The sequence below is a fragment of the Caloenas nicobarica genome, chromosome 2 (genome assembly GCF_036013445.1).
Source record: "Caloenas nicobarica isolate bCalNic1 chromosome 2, bCalNic1.hap1, whole genome shotgun sequence".
Classification (NCBI taxonomy): Eukaryota; Metazoa; Chordata; class Aves; order Columbiformes; family Columbidae; genus Caloenas; species Caloenas nicobarica.
This window is the reverse complement of record NC_088246.1, coordinates 146,375,069-146,399,152: the sequence shown is the minus strand read 5'-3', so window position 1 is coordinate 146,399,152 and position 24,084 is coordinate 146,375,069. Positions and strand designations below refer to the sequence as shown.

The window sequence follows — 24,084 nt, the reverse complement described above, 5'->3', positions numbered from 1 at the left end:
CGTGGACGTGGAAGCATTTGGCCGCTAGGCCACAGAGAATGTCTTTGGCCTTCAGCCAGTACAAAAGTCCCTCTGAAACAAAGTACACAACTAAGTTTTCTCCATTTCTACAGTACTGGATATCAGCTCATTAATAAAACCATTAACATGAACTTTTTTCTCTAATTAAGTGTATTTATAATCACTCCTTGCTGTATGGTAAATATTTACCAGAAAGCATACATCTGTACTGTGCTTTTAAATATGCAAATAAGAGAAAAATTTCTCACATACATTATTCATCTACATACATACACTGGTAATTTCTGTTTGCAAGTCCAATAAATCACTCAGTCTTTTAATCATTTAACAAGTTTATTTCTACAAATTACGGCATAAGAGCAGGTACTGTAGATACAAAAATCTAAAGAGACTGATGTGCAGCATATGTCATTTCTTTATGTTGTCTTCATGGATAACTTATTCATTTCAGCGGGCATTCAACACCTTTCTTATAGCAGCAATAAATAGGCATTTTACTTTTCATAAAACATTATCTTAGATAGCAAGTTAATCAACACAAAATTAACTTTTAACAGTACTAGAGTAACATAACCCATAGGTCATTACAGGTTCATCACAGAATTGGAAAATTTAATATTGGATCTTTGTGCCAACCTAAGACTGAGTGATTTGCAGTGTCTCCAACATGTCTTCTACTGCCTTCAAAGAGTATTTAGTTTCTTTCTTACTGCGACCTGCAAACTAAACAACAAGAAAAATGATTGTTGTCATGTATCACAAATTCTGTGGATAGATCCTGTGCAAATAACAGTTCTTAAGATTAAGCACCAAAAATTAACTCTAGCTACTACAAACCTAAAAGCACAGCCTCTTTAATGTTTCACTACAACTCAGCTTTTTTACTAGACTACAAGCTATGTCGCCCTTTCTCTAATAAGTAATGAAAAATAAAACAGAATTCCCTAATTTCACTCATCTGCTCTGAATTTGTATATTCAGCACTAATATTACACTTTAAAATTCAACTTTTCTGAATAGAGACCTTCCTGTTGTTTTGTTTGCTCTGTAAACTTTAACACAGTTTTTCTTTCAGACTCAAATTTTTTATGTAATCGAAATTAGATTATATTCATAATTTAAATGGTAACAAGACTTGGACCTGTTATTTAAGCTAATGTATTTTCTTTTTTTGTTACAGCAAGACAGAGAAAGTTCTACTTAGCAAAATCTACTATAAAATAATCATAATATCATGATATTTTATTGCTCAAAGTAACTATGAGTAATGACTTTGTATTTGATTGTAACCTACTATTACAACAGCAATTGCAGGAAGCATTTGAAATAAAGTCTGTCTTGATAACAAAGAAAGATATGGCTTAATAAATACTACTTATGGCTTTAGATTCCCTAAGACAAATGCAGGTAAGTTTGGGAAAGGAAGGGGTAGAAGGGCACAAGATGCTGATCACCCCATGCTGACCTCACACGGGTTTTTCTAACTGTACTGACAACTCCCATCACTCATCAGCCGTATCTAACAAAGTGGATTTATTGACCAGGTTGGTCTTCAGTGAAATGAAACTCTCAAACATTTTTAATACACCCGCATTAAAAAGTTTTGCATTTGAGGTTGGGAGGGGTGGTAAAGAAATTACGGAAGTAGTAAGTATAACTTGCTAGTAAAATAGCCTATTCTCTTCCTAAATGTTAACATCTAAACACTCAATAAATTTTCAATTTAATGTTTTTTATTTCTAATACCACTGATGTCTTGCATAGTTAGCCCTTGATTTATAATGTGTCCCTTCTCTCTTGTAATTAACTTAATTTAGCAAACTCTTCATGACCTGTTAGGAAATATTAAGTCATCAAACCCAGGTAATATCACACCAGCGACAAGCTGCAGGACCTGTTAACCTGATTTTGACCCCCAGGCTACCATCTAACATTAGGATTCTCAATCAGTACTTAAAAAAGTAGCTTTGGCACAGTAAATGAAAAGCTATTTCAAATTAAACAGTTAGGAGAACAAAATGTTGTTATTGTGACAACACTTGATAGTTAAGAGACATACTGAAAATGCCATATTTTCGTATTTCATATTTCCAGACGAAGAACTGATGTGCCATGTTTTGACTCTCGTATTATGTATAAGACCATTTCTCAGGTTGTGCAGTTTCCATAGTGACCCACAGTAGCCAACTTCAGAGGAACATCAAAGATTTCTTAGCACTCTCCTAGGTGAGAGACGTAATGTTTGCTCAGATCTGACTTAATACAAGATCCTCTTTTTATTCACACTAAACAAGAATAGTCCCAAGCAGATATTCAGGAAGTCCAAATCCTTTCATAAAAACAAGCAAATGAAAAAAAAGAATGCAAAATCCTCAACTGAAAAACGGTTTCAAATTCAAAGAATTCAGAGATTTCAAGAAAAAGCACAGAAGTCTGAATATACTGTGGTCAAGAAGGACGCTTGGCAAGACACACAGAAAGCATAGAGGAAATCTTCAAAATAAGAAAAATTTTACTTGTTTTACTGCTCTTCAGGGACACTGAAAGCAGAAGTGACATAAGACATTAGTTTAAAAAAATGTTACTTGCTAATTTCAAGAGTGGTCGCCTTCCTGATACTGATGTGTACTTTAAGCTGAACAAATAAAACAAAACTCTGCGTCATAACAAACAGAAGTATACTTGGAAATGTAATCACTTGAAATTTGCCCTGACGAACAATTATTTTGTCTATTCTGCCATTACACAGCAATTTGACTGATTGAGCCGGAATCCATTTCTTAAAATCATGATTTAATTTTCTGTTTCCCAAATGGTCTGTAACAAAATCACCTCTCTCCAACCATAAATAACGTGTGGATTGCTAACACAGAAGAATTTAGTAATGTACCCGAGAAGCATGTATCTGGAAAATTACTATGAGTAGGATCAGATTAAAGATTTTTGTGAGCATTAATCAAACTTGCCTGCCTCTGCTGAAACGCTTCTAGCAGAGGACATGCTAAACCAATTACCTAATTGGAGAGCACTGGGTAGCCATATTTTGTTTCGATGTTAAAGTGACTGTGACTTGTGTCCTCACTCCGAACAGACACACGTTCTTCACAGGGTCTGCACAGAGAGCAATCCAGTTTCCCAGCGATAAGGCAAAACTAAGCTTGTAATAATAATAAACTTATAATAATTCTTTCAATAATGAGTACTTCTCTAACATCTGAAATAAAAGATTAAAGTTGTCTTTTTTTTTTTCTTTTTCCTTCTTTTTTTCCTTCACTGGGTCAATTAAATTTAAGTGGCCTAGAGAATAATGACCTTTCTTTCCAAAGCATGTGTTAGCAGCCAGGAATTCCAGCTCCACGCAGAAGCCCAAGCTACAAACCCTTTCTGTCTTCCTTTGAAAGTTTACATTTCTTCTAGATTAGGCACAGATGAGAAGTACTAATCAGCACAGAGGGTTATGTATTTAACATCAAAGTAAGTATATTAACCAAATGGAGTGTCAAATATCTGTGCTTTTCAGAAAATTATTTAATTCAGCTATTCCTTATCACCATATTTTCCTGTAAAGAACATGCTGTACAGTCTAACCAACATTGGTGAAAATAAGGTTTTCTTTTTACACCCAAAGATTGTTTTCTTCTTTAAATGACAATAAACTAAAAAGTTCCTCTGGTTTCATACAGGAATGCACAGGAAAAGCAAAAATCAAGTGCCAAGACAAACGGCCTGAATGAGAGAATAAATTGAAAGAAGGGGACCAGTAAAAATATTTCAAGTAAATTGCATATAAAGTAAAAAAAAAAAGCAACTATAGCCAGTGCTAAATTTGAAAAAATAAAGGCAGTTTTCCAAAATTACTGAGCAAACTGCTGGTAATCCAAGTTCAAATCCAGACTGAAGATGGGGAAAGATCTCACTGCAAGACAATTGCTTGACAGTAACTTTTTGAATTAATAACTTCATGTATTAAAGCCACAAATTCATACGATTTGTGTAGGCACCCAAGTCAAGATTCTAAATGCATCTTATTGTCTAGAACACAACTACAGGAAAAACTGCATTTAACAGTATAAGAAGGTCCAACTAACAAAAGAAGTAAATGCCAAACTCAACAAGCCCTTAAGGCTCTTATTACACTTTACAAAGTGCTTTGGAAAATGCAAGGACAGTGGGGAGGATTTATAGAGATAATATAAATATCTAGCTTAAAACGTGGCTAGACAGCCCTCCACTGAAGGAGGAACGCTCTAAGGGCTTCCACTGGCACGAGCGACCAAGGTTTCATCCTTAGGGCCAAACGATGACAACTTCCAACCACTCAACACACTGAAGGAGCAACAAATCAATACTGACTCACAGGGGAAACTGGCACCTACTACATCACCAAACACCGTCTGCTGTAGCACTTGGACATTGTAAGTCTCTGACATAAACACGGAGTGGGCCCAACCCTTCTGCAGCCCAGAGGGGCTGGGCTGGGGCAGCCCTGTCCAGCTGCAGCCACCAGAGCTTCTCGTGGTGCTTCTGAGAAGAGGAACGGGGTGTCCACACAATTCACTCGCCAAATCCTACCTCAAGTACTTACGTTTTCTGTACAGCTAAATTCCCCCTGATTCCAGTCAGATATGGTGTTCGTCACTTTATGTCCCTAACAGCTAAAAAGAGCAGCTGAAGCATGCAACCTATCACAAAAGTATGAAGTCACAAACAAGTTATGACATATGTTTTAAATATGTTAGTTGTGTTAACGTGATCAGTTCTGGGAAGCATCAACCAAAAATGCTTGACATCGGATGCAAAAGACCTTCACAGAAACAGTGGAATTGCACTTTTCAGCAAAAACAAAACAAAATTCACAGGCTTATATTACAAAAGTAAATATAGATGTTTATGCATACCTTTTGCAATAGCTGAAAAGACTCCTAATGACTTCAGGAAGCCTTGATTGTGGCCTACAAATCTACATTTTCACAACTCAACAGGTATTTTTCTATAAAACTATGCAAAACCGACTTCAGGAACAATTGCTAAGGTAATTATTAGGAACACCATTAAATATGACTTTAAAAGGTCCGAATAAACTGAAGGAAAGCAAAATTCTAGAATTTTGTTTTCTAGTAAAATAGAAGTAGCTGACCAAGTTAGTCTAAGAATTAAGACATACCAAGTTTTATTAAAATACTTTGCTGTAGAACTGAGTCTTGGAGGTCAACATTACACTATCGTACACTCAGTTAATATTAGTAGAAAAAAATCTGTTTAAAGCTAATAAGTAAATACTAGTAATTAACTGTAAAATATCAAGCTTACGTTAATTAAGGCTTACAGGAAATCAAACAAACGTAGAATGCAAAAAATCAAAGCAAATTATGCTAATTTACTTGTCATATCTAATCCCTTGAACAGCAGCAGAAACAAGTACAGAACAAGTGCAGAAAAGAACTACAGAGCTAGTTAAGAGTATCATAGAACAATAATATACTAACCTGGTATGCTCTGTTTATTTGGTTAGCTGCCCAGCTGGCGTATTTCATATTATCTTTTTTCATTTTTGCACTTGCTTTTGGATTGGAAGCAATATGGCTGGCAGACTAGGAATACAAAAATTAAAAAAGTGTAACTATAAAATACGTGTGCATGAAAAAACTGAGAGCATTCAGCGCCTTTGCAATCAAAGCCCCACGCACAGTGACAGCAGAAAAAGAGAAAAAATAAAAACAGTTACTGGTAAACAGCATCCAATTAAGAACTAGCTAAACTTTTTAAACAGTTGTTTGTTCTAATTAAAGCTAAACTAGACTTCAGTTCAGTTGTGTACCATGTCAGGAACAAACCTGGGCGTGATCAGCAAAACCAGGTCCTAAAGCCTAGAACAGCATCACAAAGAAACTGGGAGCCAAAGGGTAGGGACAGAAGCAGCGATGGCAAGCTGTGCTTGCAAACTCCTCACATGAAATGTGACAGCAGCAAAGCCAAAGAACTGAAACAGAGCATACGTGCATATTTTCCAGTAATGAACCTGTAGTATGCAAATCAGGGTTTATGCATATGACTTTCAGGCACTGCCAAAACAAAAAGTTTCTCAAATGGCTGGGTTATATTAGCCCAAGGTTGCCAGCCACTTCATCATAGATAACGGGCTCTAAATCTGCTTTACGGACTGAAAATCACAGGCAGGACATAAGATGACTAAAGACAAACCAAGCTTGGCCATAATAAACCCCTAGGCCCATTTTAGAACGAATGCAGAAGTCTGTATGTATACACACCTTAAAAATCAGCTTAGGCCAATAAAGCGATTTGCTACAAAGCTTACTCATAGAGAGCTAAATGACCTAAGGCACAGCAAGGAGCCAGTCTTTTCTCCTTCTCAAACATCAAATCACCAACCCAAGAATCTCTGCAGATGGGCTGAGAAGATTAGGTCCAAGTCTCTTTGATTCTTAAAGGTGATGCCTAACGAGCCCTTGAAGGGAGGCTCCTATTGCCTGGTGTTTATAGGAAGCCTCAAAGTTATCTGCTTGATGAGTCTCTAAACTGACCCCCTCCCAAGAGACAAAAGGGTGGCATAGAATTTTTTTTTTCTTAATTAAAAAAAGGAAACTTTTTTTTTTCACCCTAAAAAGATCTTTTAGAAGATCTAATATCTAGAGGAAAATCTTCAATGGAGGCTTCAGCAGCTTTGGAGAAACTGAACAACTGGTGCCAGTACACACCACCCGTGGTTACCATAGTCACGGCTACACTCAAGCCAACAATGCTGTGCATGCTAAAGACTCATTTTGAAAGTGAAAGTAGAAAATTGTATTGAGAAATTAGACTGAGGGGGAAAAAAAAAAAAAATAAAAATAAAAGAAGAAAAAAGCCATGCTGGGGAAAAAAAAAAAAAAAAAAAGAATTCAAAAAGGTGAAAAAAAGCAGCCATTTTACTCTGCTGGTACTCTTCAGCAGTTCACCATCCTGTAGAGAGGAGTACGACTTTAAATCTTTTTTCAAGAAGTTACCTTCATGTGCCAATAATTATAATTCTTTGGAAAACATGGGCAAGACTTAAAGGTTAAAAGCACTTCAAGTAAGGAGTACTTACTGGCATAAAATTGTTCATACTCAGTATAATAAACACATTGTTAATAATCTGACCTATTAAGTTAAACCAAAAGGAAAAAAACGAACAAAACAGCAAATAGTCAAGGATAATGTACATGCACAAAAACATACACAAAATTATAACATGGAAAATATATAATCATGCTTACCATGTAAAGTCCAAACAAAGCTCTCATATTTCTGTTGTTAAGCTTCAGTGCTTGTGCAAAATACTTTCTTGATAGCTCAAGGTTTTCAAGCCCCCCTTGAGTGTATTTAACCTGTAAAAATTATAAGCTCCTGAGACTTGCACATGTCATCCATACCTCAGGCATTCACTCTTGAAGCACAGATATTATGAAACTTCACTTCAGGTTTGTTTCACATGACATTTCAAATCAGGCAAGCTCTACTAAAGGCCAAATACTGGCTGGAGAGAAATTCGAGCTCTTTTCAATATACAAATTTAAAAATATTTAACTATAGGAGGAAAAAAGCCAGCATTAATTTCATTAATTTATTTTTGCACCTATACACACTTACAACCTTGCAATAGTCTCTTATGAAAAGCAATACAAACTTTAAATCTACAGCTAAATTCTGACTGCTATAAATCCATACTAACTCTATATTGCTTCAGCACAGCATTTCACCAGTACACAAAATACCATGATGCCTTTCATTACCTATTCAACCGCAAAATAGCACACAAAGCTTAGAAGATTATGCCATTGTTTTTCTATTCATTTTTGCCTGTTATTAGATCAAAAAGAGGGATAAATAATAGAAGGCATGCTTCACAATCTTTCTACCAGAAAGCTATTTAGACTTTCAAGTTTTAATGTTAACCCAATTTTATCCACATTAACGAAACACATCCATTTTAAGCAGTTAACAGCATAGTTCAGGTAAAGAATAATATACATCTGAATAAAAGAGTGCAAACGGCTAAAAACCTTGAGCTAAAACTTCTAAGGGCCCTGCCTCCCTCCCAGTGTTCTTTCAGGCAAAATTTCCTATGTGAATTCGAAGATCTGGCTCCACAACAACAGGCAATGTATCACAACCTCCTAGGCAGCATTGCTGTCGAAAAGTTGAACTTCTCATGCACTTAATTTGAAAAGTGTATAAACACCTCAACAAGAATAGCTCATTTAAAACAAATTTTTATCTTCCATAATTCCTGCCCTTACTCTCCTATTTAACTTAGTCTCACTGAGTAAGAAAACACATTTTCTTTACATTTTAAGTTCTATGAGATGTTAACATTCCTTACGTACTCTTAAATCTCCTAGGGAAAAATTAAAGATACCATTTTTATTCCATTTTCACCACTTTAGTAACATGAAAACAGAGTAAGTATTCAAACATAATTGATTTTTCTGAAAATACTTACTTCAGCGTATTGCTGACAATATAAGTGGTTGTGTGGATTAGTCATCATAAGCTCCTCTAAGCAGAAAGCTGCCTTTGCATAGCTGAGGAATACGAAAAACAGCGACAATATGAAACAGAGTTTACAGGTTTTCATTTCAGTTTCTTTACAGCACAATAAGTCTTACTTCCCCCATAACTTCAGGACTCATAATTAATAAAAATGTTTTATTTTTAAATTATGTTTGAAACTTCAAGTTGCCTTTTTTTTTTTTTTTTACACCACAGATAGTGAAAACATACAAAATTTAATAGCCTAGGTATATATGGAACAGCTCATGGAAAGCATTTAATATACTCATTTCTTATTAATAAGTGCCATTTCTCAGCAACAAGAGTGATGAGTAGAAACAGCCATCAGGTACTACAAGACATTGAAGTCAAGACTACAAAACAGTTCATTTTATTTTCTACAAGAAAATTCAGCTACCTGTGGATTCACAAATCAAGGTACAGACTAGAGCACTTACACTATCAGTTAACTTCATCTGCTCACAGTCACCCACAGAAGTGAGACTGAAAAAACATACTAAGAACAGTTCTAAAAATCAAATAGTTCAAATCTATATATGAGAATAGCACCATGCCATCCAAATAGGCAACAACGTCATTGCAAAAGAAAAGGCTAGTACTTGTTCTTTAAATGAAAGCTTTCAGAAATAATTAAGAAGTCAAGCTCAAAATGTAAGTTTATTTAATTATAAAAATCTTAGCTTCATAATCTTTCGACTAATAGAGTTTCCTGCAGAATTTCCATCTTCTACAGATACGTGATAGCACTGTTGCAGAGTTTACATGATAGGATTTCAAAATTCAGAGATGCGGTATTTATAATGACAGTGTGGGTAGATATTTAATATCAGAGCAAAAGCAATTTAGCAATTACAAGACAATATTAAACCACATAATCTGTAAAACCTTATTTCTTAAAATGAATATATTGTGGTTTTCTCCTGCTCACACTATGATAGTTGTGTATATATTTCAAATATTAATTTGGAGATAAAAGGATAGCCATCTCATTCTCCAAAAGCAGATACCACCGTCCTCATAAGGGAACAAAGCCCAGAACTGAGGGCGATATAAACCTTGTACATTGAAGTGTGTTTATGAACAATGGTAACAGCATGGTGATTTCACGCTGACAAAACAAATAAGCTGATGAATTGTTTCCTCTTTTTAAAATTCACTTTTAGTTGCTTTTTAGCCAAGATTCCATTTTTTTCCCTAATAATAATAATAATAATGCTCATAAAAGTACAGTGAGCACAGTCAACTTTTTCAATGAACTGGAGAAAGCTCTACATTTTTTTTTAATTGGAATTACAGACCTAGACAAATACAAGCAAAAGCAATTTCTTTCTGTGGTTTTATTACACAATTTTGTAATAAAGATTATAGCAAAAAACCAAACCAAACCAAAACACCAGTAAAGAAGTATGTACGTTTGCACCACTCTATCATTCACTTTTGTACTGACAGATTTTACAAGCTTAAATATCCTTCTAATCATTTAAAAAAAATAATTTTCTATTTTCTTGGAAAAGTGGCTGGTGAATTTCCCCAAACAAATGGAAATCTGGATATCAAAATTTTAAATTATTCCTTAAGTCAGCATTTGAAAGAGTTAATAATTATTTTCTTTCAGAACGGGGTGGAAGGAGAGGTGATGGGAGAAAAATTTTTTCATCACAGTGAGAACGGCTATTTCTTCCATGAGAACTTGATTCTTTTACCACTCTCCAGAAAGGAAGGAAGGAAACAATGTGGTATAATTCAGACTGGGCTGAAGAACTAAAGAAGAGGGAAAAAAAAAAGATACGCCTTTGGTTGGAGGTTAGAATTAATGCTGTGATATTAGAAAACTTGCACTAAAGCTTTGAGCTAATCCTCTCACACTGTGATTTCCTCTTGTCACTTCGGCAATAAAAAAAAAGCTAACAAAAACATTAAATATCCAATAAGCAAGTTACTACAACATTCAGCATTCTTGATTGCATTGGGTTTTGTACCCAGGCGACCAGATGCCTCTAACTCTGTATCCATGTTTTTTGTTTTGTAGAAGTTACTAAAAGTTCTTGCAGAGGTAAGCTAAAAGAAAATCAGAATATGAGTTGCTGTGATCAACCAATTTCGGAAGAATTAAAATCTATAACTACCACTTGAATGAAAAATTGTGGGAAATATGTGCTGTTCCCTGCTATACTCAAATCACTTATTTTAAAATATCGGATTTAAATAAATGAGTGAAACATACAAGTAGTTAAGGAAACTGTTTCTGTTTAAAAATCAAATGCCTTCTTAAAGCATTTGGTAGTCAAATAAGGCTGGTAATTATTTCCTGTTGATGCTTGTTATACTGGAAATGAGACAGCCTACTTTCTAACATTAGTCCTTCGAAAAAAAACTCATTGAGGTCTTTGACTTACACAAAGTAGGTTTCAATTTAACAGTTTTTATGTGGACTTAGCAAGCAACTTACTCGTGTTCATTGATGTAAAGTTCTGCAAGTTCATGCCAAGCTTCTTGGTCTCCAACAAATCTGTATATACAAGAAAAAAGGAAAAAAGGAAAGAATGTGCAAGGGATTCTGTAAATGACCAGCATGGAAGCAAAAGCGTAAATCAAATGCAAATTCCATTTTAATTAAAAAGATTTATCAGCATAGCAAAACACAACCCGTATTCTTGCAAGACACTCACTGTTCCAGATACTCATTCAGCTCTCGGATGGCCTCAAGATTTTTCCCCTGGGCTTTTCGAATGGCAATCTTACGCTTTCTTGCTGCCTATGGGTTGACATTAATAAAGGATTAGGGTCTCATAATTCCCTGAGTTTTTGTAAAGAAAGCAATTTGACTGTGCAAATTATTATCTCAATACCAGTGGAATTCCACTGCAGAGCAACTGCTAGGTTGAAGTTTATAAACATACCCTATGACACCCCACTGAGAGAATGAAAACCTCTTCTTACAATCACATTATGTATGCTTTTCTTTGGAGGCACAAACTGTATGCATTATTTCATTCAAATAAATGACTGTCCAGATTCTGATAATTACAAAACAGCAGGGGATGCTAATCTTCAGCCATTCCAAAGACCCCCACCTTGTCATTCACAAGATCCATGACTATAGAGGAGAGACGGTGACTGAGTCTTAGAGAATCCCACAGATGTGTCTTGTTGCCACTGTATAAATAGGGCTTTCAGCCATTTTTAGAGGTTCTTGGTGAGTGCTGAATGCCATCTTTAATTAATGTCGAATACAAAACAATTTCATAAACAAGTCTCTCATCATTCTTGGAGCACAAAGTAGGCTCTTCAATGTAAAGGAAAAACGAAATAGCTATTTCAGTGGCAAAACTGAGCAGTACTTTGATATTTGGGTGGAAACTTTATTTCAACAGAAACAACGCAAAATGAGTTATAAGAATCATAATGTATTTAAATTTTGAACTCCATAAAAGCTGTTACAGAGCACCAGGAGAAAAAATACATAGAATTTTTATAGTTGATTATTCTGTACTTCAATCCAATATTCCAGGTGAAGCATGTTAGTTACAGTTCTCTAAAAGCAGTTTTCAGACCTCTAGCAGTTGTGAATCAAGATACACCAGAGGTGTAATGCAAAACAACAGACACCTTCCCCGCAGTCTGACAGAGTGTGGGGCAAACAGCACTACACCTCAGCCAGCCTGAAAGTCACCACACCAGGGATGTGACAGCACGAAAGCAAACCCAAACTCCAGCGGAACAGGCCCCAAAGAAGGAGCGCCATGAGCCCTGTGCCCTGCCTGCGGGCCCGGCTCTGCTGGGATCAGGAAGGAGCAGACACACGGGCTGGTGTGCGTTATCTGCATGTACACACACACGTGCCATTTCTCCACGAGGTAATATTAATTAAAAAAAAGCACACTTTTCCAGCAACAAAGTCCCCCTGCTTATTGCCCTCATAGCTCTCATCCCATTTCATATCTTGCACTGAGGTTACACTGTTGGAGATCACCTTACAGAAGCCTGGACGGCATGGGAAGTCCTGAACAAATCCTTAAAGAATTTTAACATCTGAATTTAAGATAGCTCTGAAATTAGTTTCTTCATGATGTACCTTCCTAAGATCACAGTCACATGGTTCTTGTATTTTTACAGTATTTTAAATGTAACTATTCTCTTAAATAATTTCTTAGTCTTTGGTCGTAATTTAAAGAAATGTATTGCTTCTGGAAGAAGAGTAGAATGTAGCATTGAAGTAAACTAGTTCAAGCTACCAAAGCAGAAGAGCTAGAAATGCTTTTAACACTAACTGTAGGTTTATTCTTTCCTTTGAGTGTATCCCCTTCACGTCCCACACAAACATATAACCGATGAAAATTCAGTGAAAATTACTCGTGAGGAAAAAATATTTCACGCTTCTGCTTAAACACAAGGCACAGGCCAAGAGAAAATTTATCAGAAAGATCAAGAGACAAATTAGGACACAGGCAGAGTGGCGGTGTTACCCACAGTCATTTTGTTTCTCACTCCTGCTTTGTCAAACTGCAACCTGCGAAGTTACATTCATCATTCTACTTTTACTGGGAGAGATTTGGCTAAAGGCCATAACTGACTCTGGAAATTTTAACTGCTGACCACATTTATCACTATAACAATAATACACACTGTTTATTTTATTTTTCAGTTTACAAATAAAGATAACAGTGTAATTAAACTTTAAAAAAAATATATATATAAGAAGAATAATCCCACGTTTATCTTATTGCTGCTACTAAATTAAACTAGTACTAAAGAAAACAAAACAACCCAAACCCGTTGCTATCTACCACCTTTTAAAACAAGTCTCCAAGCATTTCGTAAAGCAGGTCAGCCACTACCCGGCTGCGGTGGGAACACCAGGGCAGCGCTGGGCTCCTGCCCAAGGCCGGTGTCACACACAGCCCTGACCTGTCCCCCGAGCCCCAAACACCACAGGGCAGGTGTGGACAGCGGCGGGCACAGCCAAGGGAACACAGCACCCAGCTACAGCTGACAAAGACGCAAGATTTTTTTGCAGGTGACAGACTGTTTTAAAACGTAGCTTTTGGATTAAAAATTCAACTACTTTCAAAATTCAAAGAAATATGTATCAAGAGATTGAACGGATCAATACTAAACTGCTTGAGAACTGAAATCATCTGTTTAATACGTAAAACCAATCGATGCCTCTGACAACTTAATTTGCAGTGGCAAACAGGAACGGTCTACATCAGCTACTCTCCTTTTTTGTTTCTAATGCAACCCCTTCAACCGCATGCAAGTTAGTCCTCCGCATGAGTCTGGAAACAGATTTTCTCCACGGTTGCTTTATTTCTTAACCACAGCACGCCCAAATAATGCAAATCACTGGAACCTCAAGACAACTATCTCCAGTCACAAATATAAGCTGATGCTTACTTATAACCAGCACACCATCTACAGCAATCAAATAATGAGAATAAAAGGATTAGACATCATTAACAGGTTCTGATGGTAGCACTTAGGAGTAAAATGAATTACATATTTATTTGATGAGAACTATTTGCTTCTAAACTGCACCACATCCATGATAATTCTTCAAAATTACGCTTTGTCTTGTTTGAGAAAAGTAGAATTTGAAATGTCCTTTTTTATCCACCTTATCACCAAAAATAAAGCAGCAACTGGTCTTGAAATCTGCACTCTCTTCACCCTCAAATAAACCTTCAAAACGCCAGGATAAGTCAGTTTATTTACAGAGAACTCTTAGTTTAGAAAAAAGAGGCTCAGACACTCAAAACAGTGCTCATGTTTTCAAGGATGAAAAAAATGCTGTATAGTAGCAGAGAATTTTTGGAAGTCTCTTTAAAACTGCTTGGAAAGTGTCAAGGAGGGTGTAGGTTTGTTTGAGGGTTTTTTTAAAGTAATTACTAACATTTTTCAACCACATAAATAAAATTATAATAGATATTCTGAGTGCATTGCCAAGGGACATACATATATGTGTTCAGTAGATCTGACTTTCCTAGGAGTGATGAGACCGACTAAAGATAAAGAGAATAAAACAAACGACTATTGCCTTTATTTGTATTCACAGACTCTCCCAGCTGACTTTCTAGCTTTTCTTTGAAACATGAAGACTATCAGCTAGAGTTCTGGGGTTGGTTTGTTTGGTTTGGTTTTGTTTGTGGGGGTTGGTTTTGTTTGTTTGTTGTTTTCTGTTTGGTTGGTTGGGGTTTTTTGTTTTTCCAGTAAAACCTGAAATTCAATATGCCTCCAATGGTCAACACTTTAAGAAAAACATGTGAAAAGGTCTGCACTAAAACCAGGACAAGGGCCATTTTGTGTGCTGTAAACTTCTAATTCTTATTCCCGTTTATACTGTCCCAGAGCCCCTGTGTAGGTCCCTGTGTGCATCAGCCTCCTCCTCAGTGAGCTGCTTACTGAGCATCCTGGGGAAAGCAGTGACAATTTACTCACATAGCATCGATTTTTCTTTATTTTTCTTTATTTCCATCAAATTGAACAAAAATGTTTAACTGCACAGAACCACTGCCAGCATTAACAACCACTTTACCAGACAAAAACTGGTTCTTTTATAAGGAAAGGTAGACTACCACCAATTCTACGAAAGCTTTACCCAACCTTTGTTTCATACACCCAAGATTTATTCCCTGCCTTAGTTTCAGCTGACATAAGAAAACCAGGCCACTTCATATGTTTTATTATGTTTCAGGGCTTTGTTTAGTAAAAACCTCAAATTTATAACATTAGCTGATCTGTAGCAGACCTATTGTAAGATACTAAAAAACTGAAGAATGCGGAGTACAAATCTGTTCAATCGTTAAGTTCAAGTCCACTAAAATAATCACGAGCAACCTATTTTAAACAAGATGAGATTATTTTGAAATCTATGAATCATACCAAAATAGTTGTAACAATTATGTTAACAGATAGAAAAATAACATTCAAGAGTTACATTTAATTTCTTTGCATCACAACAGTAAGATTAAGAACGAGCCTGATTTAAAAAAAAAAAAAAAAAAAAAAAGAACTCAAACATCCTTTCTCCTTCCACCTTAAATTGAAAGGAAAAAATAAAAATTTCAGTGCTGCAACAAGATCTGCAGTGTTTGACCATGCAGACCCTACAACATGGAATTCCCCCTATCAGTTTTCCAGAGTTTAAAATAAAATGCTGGAATGGTTATTGGCTGATTCTGTAAATTGAGCATTCTTAATGGAAAGATATATGCCATCTTAAAGAAACACTTGTACCGTAATCAGTATCATATGGACTAAGGTACTTCAGTATGTCACATATTTATTAAACAGCAAACTTTCCAAGCCATTTCTTTAAAAGACTAGTAATCTCCAATCTGGCACAAGAACTAATCCTTCATTTGTCATGATTCTTTTTAATTAGGATTAAGCAGACTCAAATTGAAGTAAGGATTTGAACATTTATCAACTTTTGCATTTGATTAGTAAAATATACCAACAAAGAGTCTAAGATTGTTCTAAATTTCACGCTTGCAAAGAAAGTATTAGTAGGAGGATTTTCAGGGACTGACACCTCTAAGAAAGGAACCATTTCAGATCTGTATAACTGCTGAAGCGTTAAACAAATTATATTCTGCACCTTAAAAAGAAATCCTTCAATTTTTTTGATTTGTTTTTAATCAATGACTTCACATTTTAGAAAATGTGCATTTGGTCTGTTTGACACATTAAAATAATTTCCTTCAAATTACAATATGTGAATGCAAACAGACGTGTAAACAATTACAACAAAGATAAAGGGAAGGAATTACACAGACGTCAAAAAATACCACATAATCTGAATACAGTCACAATAACAACTGTGCTCTTACCAGACTAAGAATTTTTTCAAAGTTAACCACGCGAGACAGTTAAATCAGGCCAAATCTTGCAAATGACCCTGTGCAGGCACAGAGCTGCTGAGGTGAAGCTGCTCCTTCAGGGATAATGTCAAGGCGTAAGCAGCAATGGTGAACACAACTTTTTAAGAGAGCTCTAGGGGGAATCCAATAAACAATCGTCCACAAAGTCTAACATCAGCACACAGCACATTTGTAGGACCTATAAAGGCTAAAAAGCTACAGTCTGGAATTAGAAAACATGAAAAATGTTATATACCAAAGAAGAGCAAGAACAGTTTACACAGAGGAAAGTAAGGCTTCCCCGATCTACCAGAGCTCTTCAAAGGAGTCCTGAAGAGTGTGGATGAATAAAGATCCATTTAAAAGTCAACTTTGACTTCAAAAATAATTTCAACAAGACCTCTCACTCTGAAGGAAATTCAGCTGCTGCAGGGTAAGAGGGGAAGGTCTTCATGTGGATAAATAAATTAGTCAAAAGATATAAAATAGAAGAGAGTTATTGTCTATCAGTGAGTTCTCTGCACTGAGAATCCCAGAGTCACCTGCACTAAAAACTACTGCTCAGCAACTTCAGAAGTGATCTAACAAGGGAATTAGCAGTGATGTACTGAAGTTAGTTGATGATAATGAGTTATGCAAGCATAAAGAACAAAAGTCAATGGCAAAGAACAGCATTCACAACAGTGAATGTCAGGATGATAAAACAGCCCCTGAAATTTAATCTAGACAAAGGGTTGCATATACAGTAAAGCAATGCTAATTTAATTTACACAGAAAAGCTGCCTGAATTTGCCCACTTAGGAAGGAGATGCTGGAGTTGCAATAAAGATATATTTACATATAAAGCATCAGTTCAATATTCAGAAGAGGTCTTAAAAGACAAACAAAAATACGCCCCCCAAAACCCACAACACTGTGATACTGGGACTGTCAGAAAATAACATAGAAGAGAATATAGCAGTGGCATCTGTTTGCCATTGTATAATTCCATAATGCTCTTTCATTTTTAATACGAACTGCAGTTCTCTCCTTTCCTTCCTCATCCAAATATGAAATGAAACAGGATGGACACTCAGAACAGCAGCAGGGTTTTGGGGCACAGAATGGCAACAAGAACTGCTGGACAGATTAGGACTTCTCAGCTTAGAGGAAAGAAAAATGCAAAAGATCCCTAAAATCATGAGCATGAATAAAGTGAACAGAAAGCAACTGTTGACCAGGGTATCAAACACAGTTGTTAGACTGAAGGTTTGAAAAACAACGAAAATAAGAGATTTGCGCAATTCATGAGTAAATTACGAAATTTCATTTCTGAATGATTTTGTAGACACACGCACACCAAACTTGTACAAATTCAAAAAGCAGTTCAAAAAAAAAAATCAATGCAGAAATTTAACTAAGAGCTATTAAAACCAGTTACCACTTCTGGCACAGGAAAACTGTAACATGAAGATGAATAGAAACTGGCAGAACAAACAGAACACACTGTGACGGCCCCATTCTTATACATATCTCCTTGTATCTGCTATTGGTCACTGTCAGAAACAGGACAAGTAAAATGGACTTTCGGCATGACTCCAGGATAGCAGTTCTTCTGTTCTCAAATACTTCATTACAAGGGACAAAATCTCCACCAACATTTAAAAGTGCTACGGTCACAAAAATAAAACATGGAAAAAATGCTGGAATGCACTCTGCTGTCTCACTTTGCCTATCTTATCAGATATTTCAGAATTATCAGAAATTTAAAAAACCTCACAATGATAAATGATGCTCTGTCAAAAGAAGAAAGCATTTCTTTAGGATGCACATAGTGCATCCCCAGCTCAACCATGAGTCTTCCTTTGGAACCCTCTGAAGCAGCAGTTACAGCTCTTCACACCTCTCATCAGCTCCATCCTGTCCCATACACAGTGCCAAACCATCTTTTTTGACTCCACTTAAAACTACCACCATGCATAGTTAAGTTTAGGACTAGTTGCATCTTTCCTGGCAGTGCTAGTATTATATTTAATGAAACATAACATGTCACCTCAGAAAATCCCCCCTATTAGTAGATACTTCACTTGGTGAGCAACCTTCTTTTTTTGCAACTTAAGTGTCCTGTAGATAAATGCACAAAGCCTGTGAGAAGTTCACAGGAGGTCCCTGGCTGCTCAAAGTGAACGCACAGCTACTGCAGGAGTTTTAAAGAATTATCACTGTTCAGATGATAAATAGATATCCAACGCTAAGACTTAGCACTTATTATTGTCATCTTGTTTACCAGAGACAAGGACCTAGGGAAAAAAGGTTACTTATACAGTCAAGAAGGTAGTAATGCATAAGAAAATGCTAGGAAGAACGAACTCAGATATTCATTATATATCACCGATGCCTATTTACATGATACACAGTCCTAAGATTTTACTCTGGATCTTTCTAGTATCTGGATTCCCATATGTCTTCAACCACCTCCTGTACCTCTTCTGAAACATGTCCAGCTTGGCTAGAAAAAGAATCTCAAAATACTCTGACAAAGTGTAACTTCATGTGACTGTACGTACACACTTGTTCCTGCCCGCTCCCATAAAAGACAGGCTTGTTAGTGAAGTATTTTACAAACCCTTCAAGACAACAGCTTCAGCCAGAACAGCATTGTGTTCTGAAAATTCTATTTTTAATTCTTCATTCACGCAATTATGTTACTAGACCCAGGAAGTTAATGAGATTATCCACATGCCCTAAGCTAAGCAAGCATATATAGTGTCTTCTTGTATTAAAAGCTTAGTTGAAAAAGCAAGAGAAACAGCAGAATTATCCCAATAAAGACATCAGATTTTCTGTGGATTAGAATTGGGGCAGAACTTTGTGTCTTATCTCACTTTCTCCTGGTGCTGACCAAGTGCTCTGCCAGGGGAGTGGGTTAGACACCAGCCTAAGTCTTGAACAGAGGAACTCCATCTTCTTCATGCTCCTGGACAGGACACCTCAAGAAGGGCTTTCCTCAAAAGCAGAATCTTTGCCAGGGCAAAATAATGCAAAAAGACATTCAACTTAATCTGATACAGATACGTACACAGAGTTTAAAAATTCTTCATTTCATATTCATTACAGAATTGAAATCAATAGAAAAATCATAGAGCTAACTGCCTGCTTAGGAACTGAGTCCTAACTAATTTTGCAGAACTGGGCTTTCATCTGCTCTCCAGATGTAAAATGTCAGTACTGTTTCATCTCGCATGGCTGTTGTGAGACAAATGAGAGAAAAAAAACACATTTAAGATGCTACTTCCATTTGTAAGGTTCTCATGTAAAAGTCTCATTCCCAGAAATGAGGACTTATATATCAAATAGAAAATATGGACATATCAATTCCAAATTTCCTACTGAACTTTACACAAGCAATCCACCCAAAACATAAACCCTAATGTAGTACCCAGACCACTAACAGAGATAGTAAGAAGACTGTGAAGATCACCTTGCGATGTAAAAATGCCTAGGGTTTGAATGCAGCATTACATTTTGTATTACAAAATTATATAAAAGTTCAGCCATTGTATTGTTTGAATTTACAACAGATATGGCTAAACAATAACTATTAATATCTACTTCAAAAGACTACCAGTCATTTTAAGGGCAGGCATTTTTTGGTATTTTTTAAGTAGCATGCTTGAGCATGTAGTCTTATCTCCAGAAGGTGTGAAGTGCACCTGGGTTTTCTTTAGTGAAAGAACAGAAATTCCATTTTGCAGAACAAGTTTGGTTACTTGCAGCATTCAAATGGTATACGCCTTCACTATTACAGCTAAAACAGTTACTGACAGAACTCATATACAACAGGTACTACAGGGAGTAAGAGACATTTCACCAGTAGGTCTCAAAGCTATTTACTGACAGCACAAAATACAGTGCCTCAAGACAAAACGTGATTTTTTAAGAAAAAATGAAATTCAAATAAAAGCACCCAAGACTTAAATGTTAATACAAGTCCCTCTGTTCTGATCTCCTATCCATCCCTCAAGCCATCTGTTCCTGTACATCTGACCTGACCTCTGCTGTCAGCAAACCACCCGACCATCCATTACCTGTCCCTCTCCCTTTTGCTCCTCGCAGTTCTACTTCCTTCTCTTTTTACTCAATTCCTTCTGGATGTTTTTTCCCTTCTGCTCATCACTTGGGTGCAACTCAAAAAATCAGAGTCTGTTTGCTTTCTCACAGCCCTACAGCCACGAGAAGCAACTGCAAGGAAGCCCCACTTAGTCTCTGTAGCCTGGGATAGATCATGCTCCACACAAACAGGGTTTTAAGAAGATAAATTTAACAGAAATTCCAACAGTCTCTACTGAGAACATGAAGTGAAGACTTTCAAATGCCTGTAACTTAGCCAGTTTGGGTGTTTTTCTCTTACTATCATAAAAGCTGCATTCTACCAAGAGCTCTTTTCCTGTTGGTATCCAAGGCTTTCCTCCAAAGCAGAGCAGGGTGAGGATTTCTCAATGAAATACATTCACAGCAAAAAGAAATTAAAAAGTTCTTTCTACCAACTCTGCTAAAAAAAACAATGCCCCTCTTATTTTGTTCTGAGAAACAGTCTAAGCATTTTATCTGAAGATCTACAAACAACTCAGCTGCTGCTCAGCACCAGTAAGGATTTTGAATTGGATGCTACATTAAATTTTAATTAATAAAAAAGGCCCTACAAAGGAAAATGTAGCTTTAATAATAGAGTAATCTGCCAGCTACAGCTCTAATAACCCTTCATTTCAACCAAAATGGACACAAATGGAAAAGGTTCCCATTCTTATCCTATCAAAACGCACACAAGTGCTGTTCACAGGTGTCACATTTCATTCATTAATGTTGAACTCTTTAGAGAAGGGACAGACTCTTAAGAACTTACATGCTTCGAAAAATGAAACACGATCTCTGAAGTGACAACATTAACATTGCTCCATTGTCAAATGAGTCATCGTTTTCAGTAAGTAAGCTCATAGCAAGCTAAAACATTGAGAGATGGTCATCTTTGGAAAAAAAAAAAAAAGACTACTTTGAATTCTATCCTGAGAAATTAAATAATTACTGTTAATTTCGGCATTTTGCATGCATGAAAACCTCATCCGAAAGTGTAAATGTTCGTGATACAATTTCAGTTCAAAGTTCACTTTTCATAACGGAAAAGTCTGCTAGGTGTCTAAAATAAATAATTTTTGAAAAAGCTTTTTGCGTGCTTCTATTTGAAACTGTCAGTCAATGCAAAGTATGATTTTTACATGATTCGTGTGAACAAATGTCTATGTTCCACTTACAGCACTTGCCAAAACATTTAATGTACATAAGCAACTCCATGTGTCAGCAGACCAGGAGAAATTGCTATGAGTGCCAAGACAAACTCAGCAACAGGGGTTTTTTTTTTATATCTTGAATATTTATTTTCCTACAGCAGCCACATGTGTGCATGGAAATATTAACAGGTAAAAGACACAAAGAAATCTGCACATGACAATTTATCAAAACTTCCTATTTAACTTTCACTCTTCGCATACGAGCCATAGCCAACCTATTCTATAGTTATATAGGAACGAACCTTTGCTTTGCATTTAACACTCCATTTCTGTTCTCGTATCTTAAGAAATCCAATAGATCATGCAGCTGTTTTAATATTTACATCTTATGCTTCTAAATATTACCATTTTATGGATCTTTATGATTTTTTAAGGAGGAAATCCAAATTAGGTAATAGTCATGGATATTACTTATTTAAATATATCATTTCATTTTAGAAATCTATCCAGCAAACCACTCAGATGATGTTAGCCATGTTGAGACAGCTGAAGAGCAGAACTGCCAAAAACACACATGTGGTCCACAGAAGTCATTGTAACATGGTGCTCCATTTCCCATTGGCTTCAGCAGAAGGTCATAAAATGTGCGCCCAGGTGACCTGTTCTTGTAGCTTCACTGTAGATGGGTTCCATCTTGTTTTAACGTGACTCTGAAGACTTGGTGTCTCTGAAACTCTGGGCTGTACACTGATAAAATCCACTGGCACTTACTGCAGACACCTTGTGCTCAAACTTCTACTCAAAAACACTACAGACTTTCAAAGGACAACTGCAGATCACCTACATTTGTCTCACAGAACATAAAGTAGTACTGCTCTAGGGAGAGCAAAAAAGAGAGAAAATTTGAAATATTTCATATTACTCTTGCACAAAAAAATATGAGTTCTATCACTGCTAAAAGTCACAGATTTTAATCTGCCACTGTCTTCGAGTGCTCAGTTTGGTACTAACATTTACAGATGTGCTGCCTGGAAAATAATTTTGTGGTTTTGGGTGTTTCTTAGTTGTTGGTTTTTGTTTTGTTTTGAGGGGCTTTTTGGTGCATTTCTTTTTGTTTTTTTTTTTTAATGGTTTACTTAAGTTAAAGTGATGGCACTTTATCTCTATCCAGCTCTGGCATATCCTAGTTACCCCCCAGTTATCTGTGTTTCTGTGGGTTTTCCCCTCCTGAATAGCAGACCATATCAAATAAGCTGACTGAAGAAAGGCAGAGGTTCCGAACACACCAAGAAGGTTTACGTGAGACTGCCAAAACATCTGCAATATCCCAAGTATTACATGTACATAGAAGTTCACCCAATAAAGGAATCAGTTCCTTGAAACCGAGTCATGCAGACAAACATATACCCTCAGACAATGATTAATAATAATTAACTGACTTTGTAACATGGGATATAAAAATTTGAAACTCCATAGTTTCTCCATATTTCTAGTTTTATCCTTGTGGAAAAAAAAATGCATTAATATATATTGCTACAAGTTTCCCCAGACTCTCACTTTGGCATCTAATAGCTAAAGGTGCCTTACACAGTACTCAAAAAAATGCTTAAAAGTACAGCCTGTCTCATATTTTGTTTTATACAATTGGCAAGCTTTATAGCAGTTTGATTCAAAAGCTAGTGAAGTCTACTAGACAAGAAATCAACTGCTATTCAAGCACTACCTGAGTGTATTCACACAATCTTTAAGTAAGATTAATCATTAGGAAGACAGAAGACACATGGCAGACTATACCGGCCTTTTAAACACTGAATATTCAGGGCAAACGGAAAAGCTGAAAGGCCCTATCTAAACCCTACTAATACTGCTGAAAAGGTTGCTAGTTATAATCCTGTCTTCTAAATTCAGTGTTTAAGCAGGTATTTACATGACACCTTCTCATCATGAAACAAATCTCATTTGTTCTAATGAAGGCAGCATAGGTTATCATACTAGGAAACAAAGGGAAACAAATACAATAATACAGACATATGTTTTTCCACAGTGAAACCCACAAAATGTTACGACAATTTCAAACAACAAACCACTGAAGTTCAGAAAAATCTTTTAAACTTACTGTGTTAGTTGCATCTTCTTGTAAAATTCTATCATATAACTGGATAGCATCATCATACCTGTTCAAAGAAATAATGCACATTTATTTCTGCTAAGACAGAACTCCCAACTTTGTGAATGTCTTTGCAATAGTTAATAACCCTCCTACATTTTTTTATATCAAATATATTTAAGCAAACTCTACTCATACAAAATTCTGAAGTGAGTGCTAAATAAGAAAAGCAGAGTTTCATGTCACCATTTAAAAATATACGGTAATTGCCTCACGG

At 36.1% G+C, this 24,084-nt stretch overlaps 1 protein-coding gene across 1 annotated transcript in view; it reads right to left on the bottom strand.

Annotated features, from left to right (window-relative positions):
- Positions 1-335: 335 nt before the first annotated feature.
- EMC2 (ER membrane protein complex subunit 2) overlaps positions 336-24,084 on the bottom strand; it is a 38,917-nt gene continuing 15,168 nt past the window's right edge. Inside the window, exons 5-11 of the mRNA XM_065628335.1 lie at positions 23,817-23,874; positions 11,244-11,329; positions 11,024-11,083; positions 8,504-8,585; positions 7,278-7,388; positions 5,508-5,612; positions 336-744 (exon numbers count right to left, since the gene is read on the bottom strand). Of these exons, the coding sequence (XP_065484407.1) occupies positions 658-744; positions 5,508-5,612; positions 7,278-7,388; positions 8,504-8,585; positions 11,024-11,083; positions 11,244-11,329; positions 23,817-23,874 (589 nt within the window). The 3' untranslated portion in view covers positions 336-657. The remainder of the gene's footprint in view (positions 745-5,507; positions 5,613-7,277; positions 7,389-8,503; positions 8,586-11,023; positions 11,084-11,243; positions 11,330-23,816; positions 23,875-24,084) is intronic.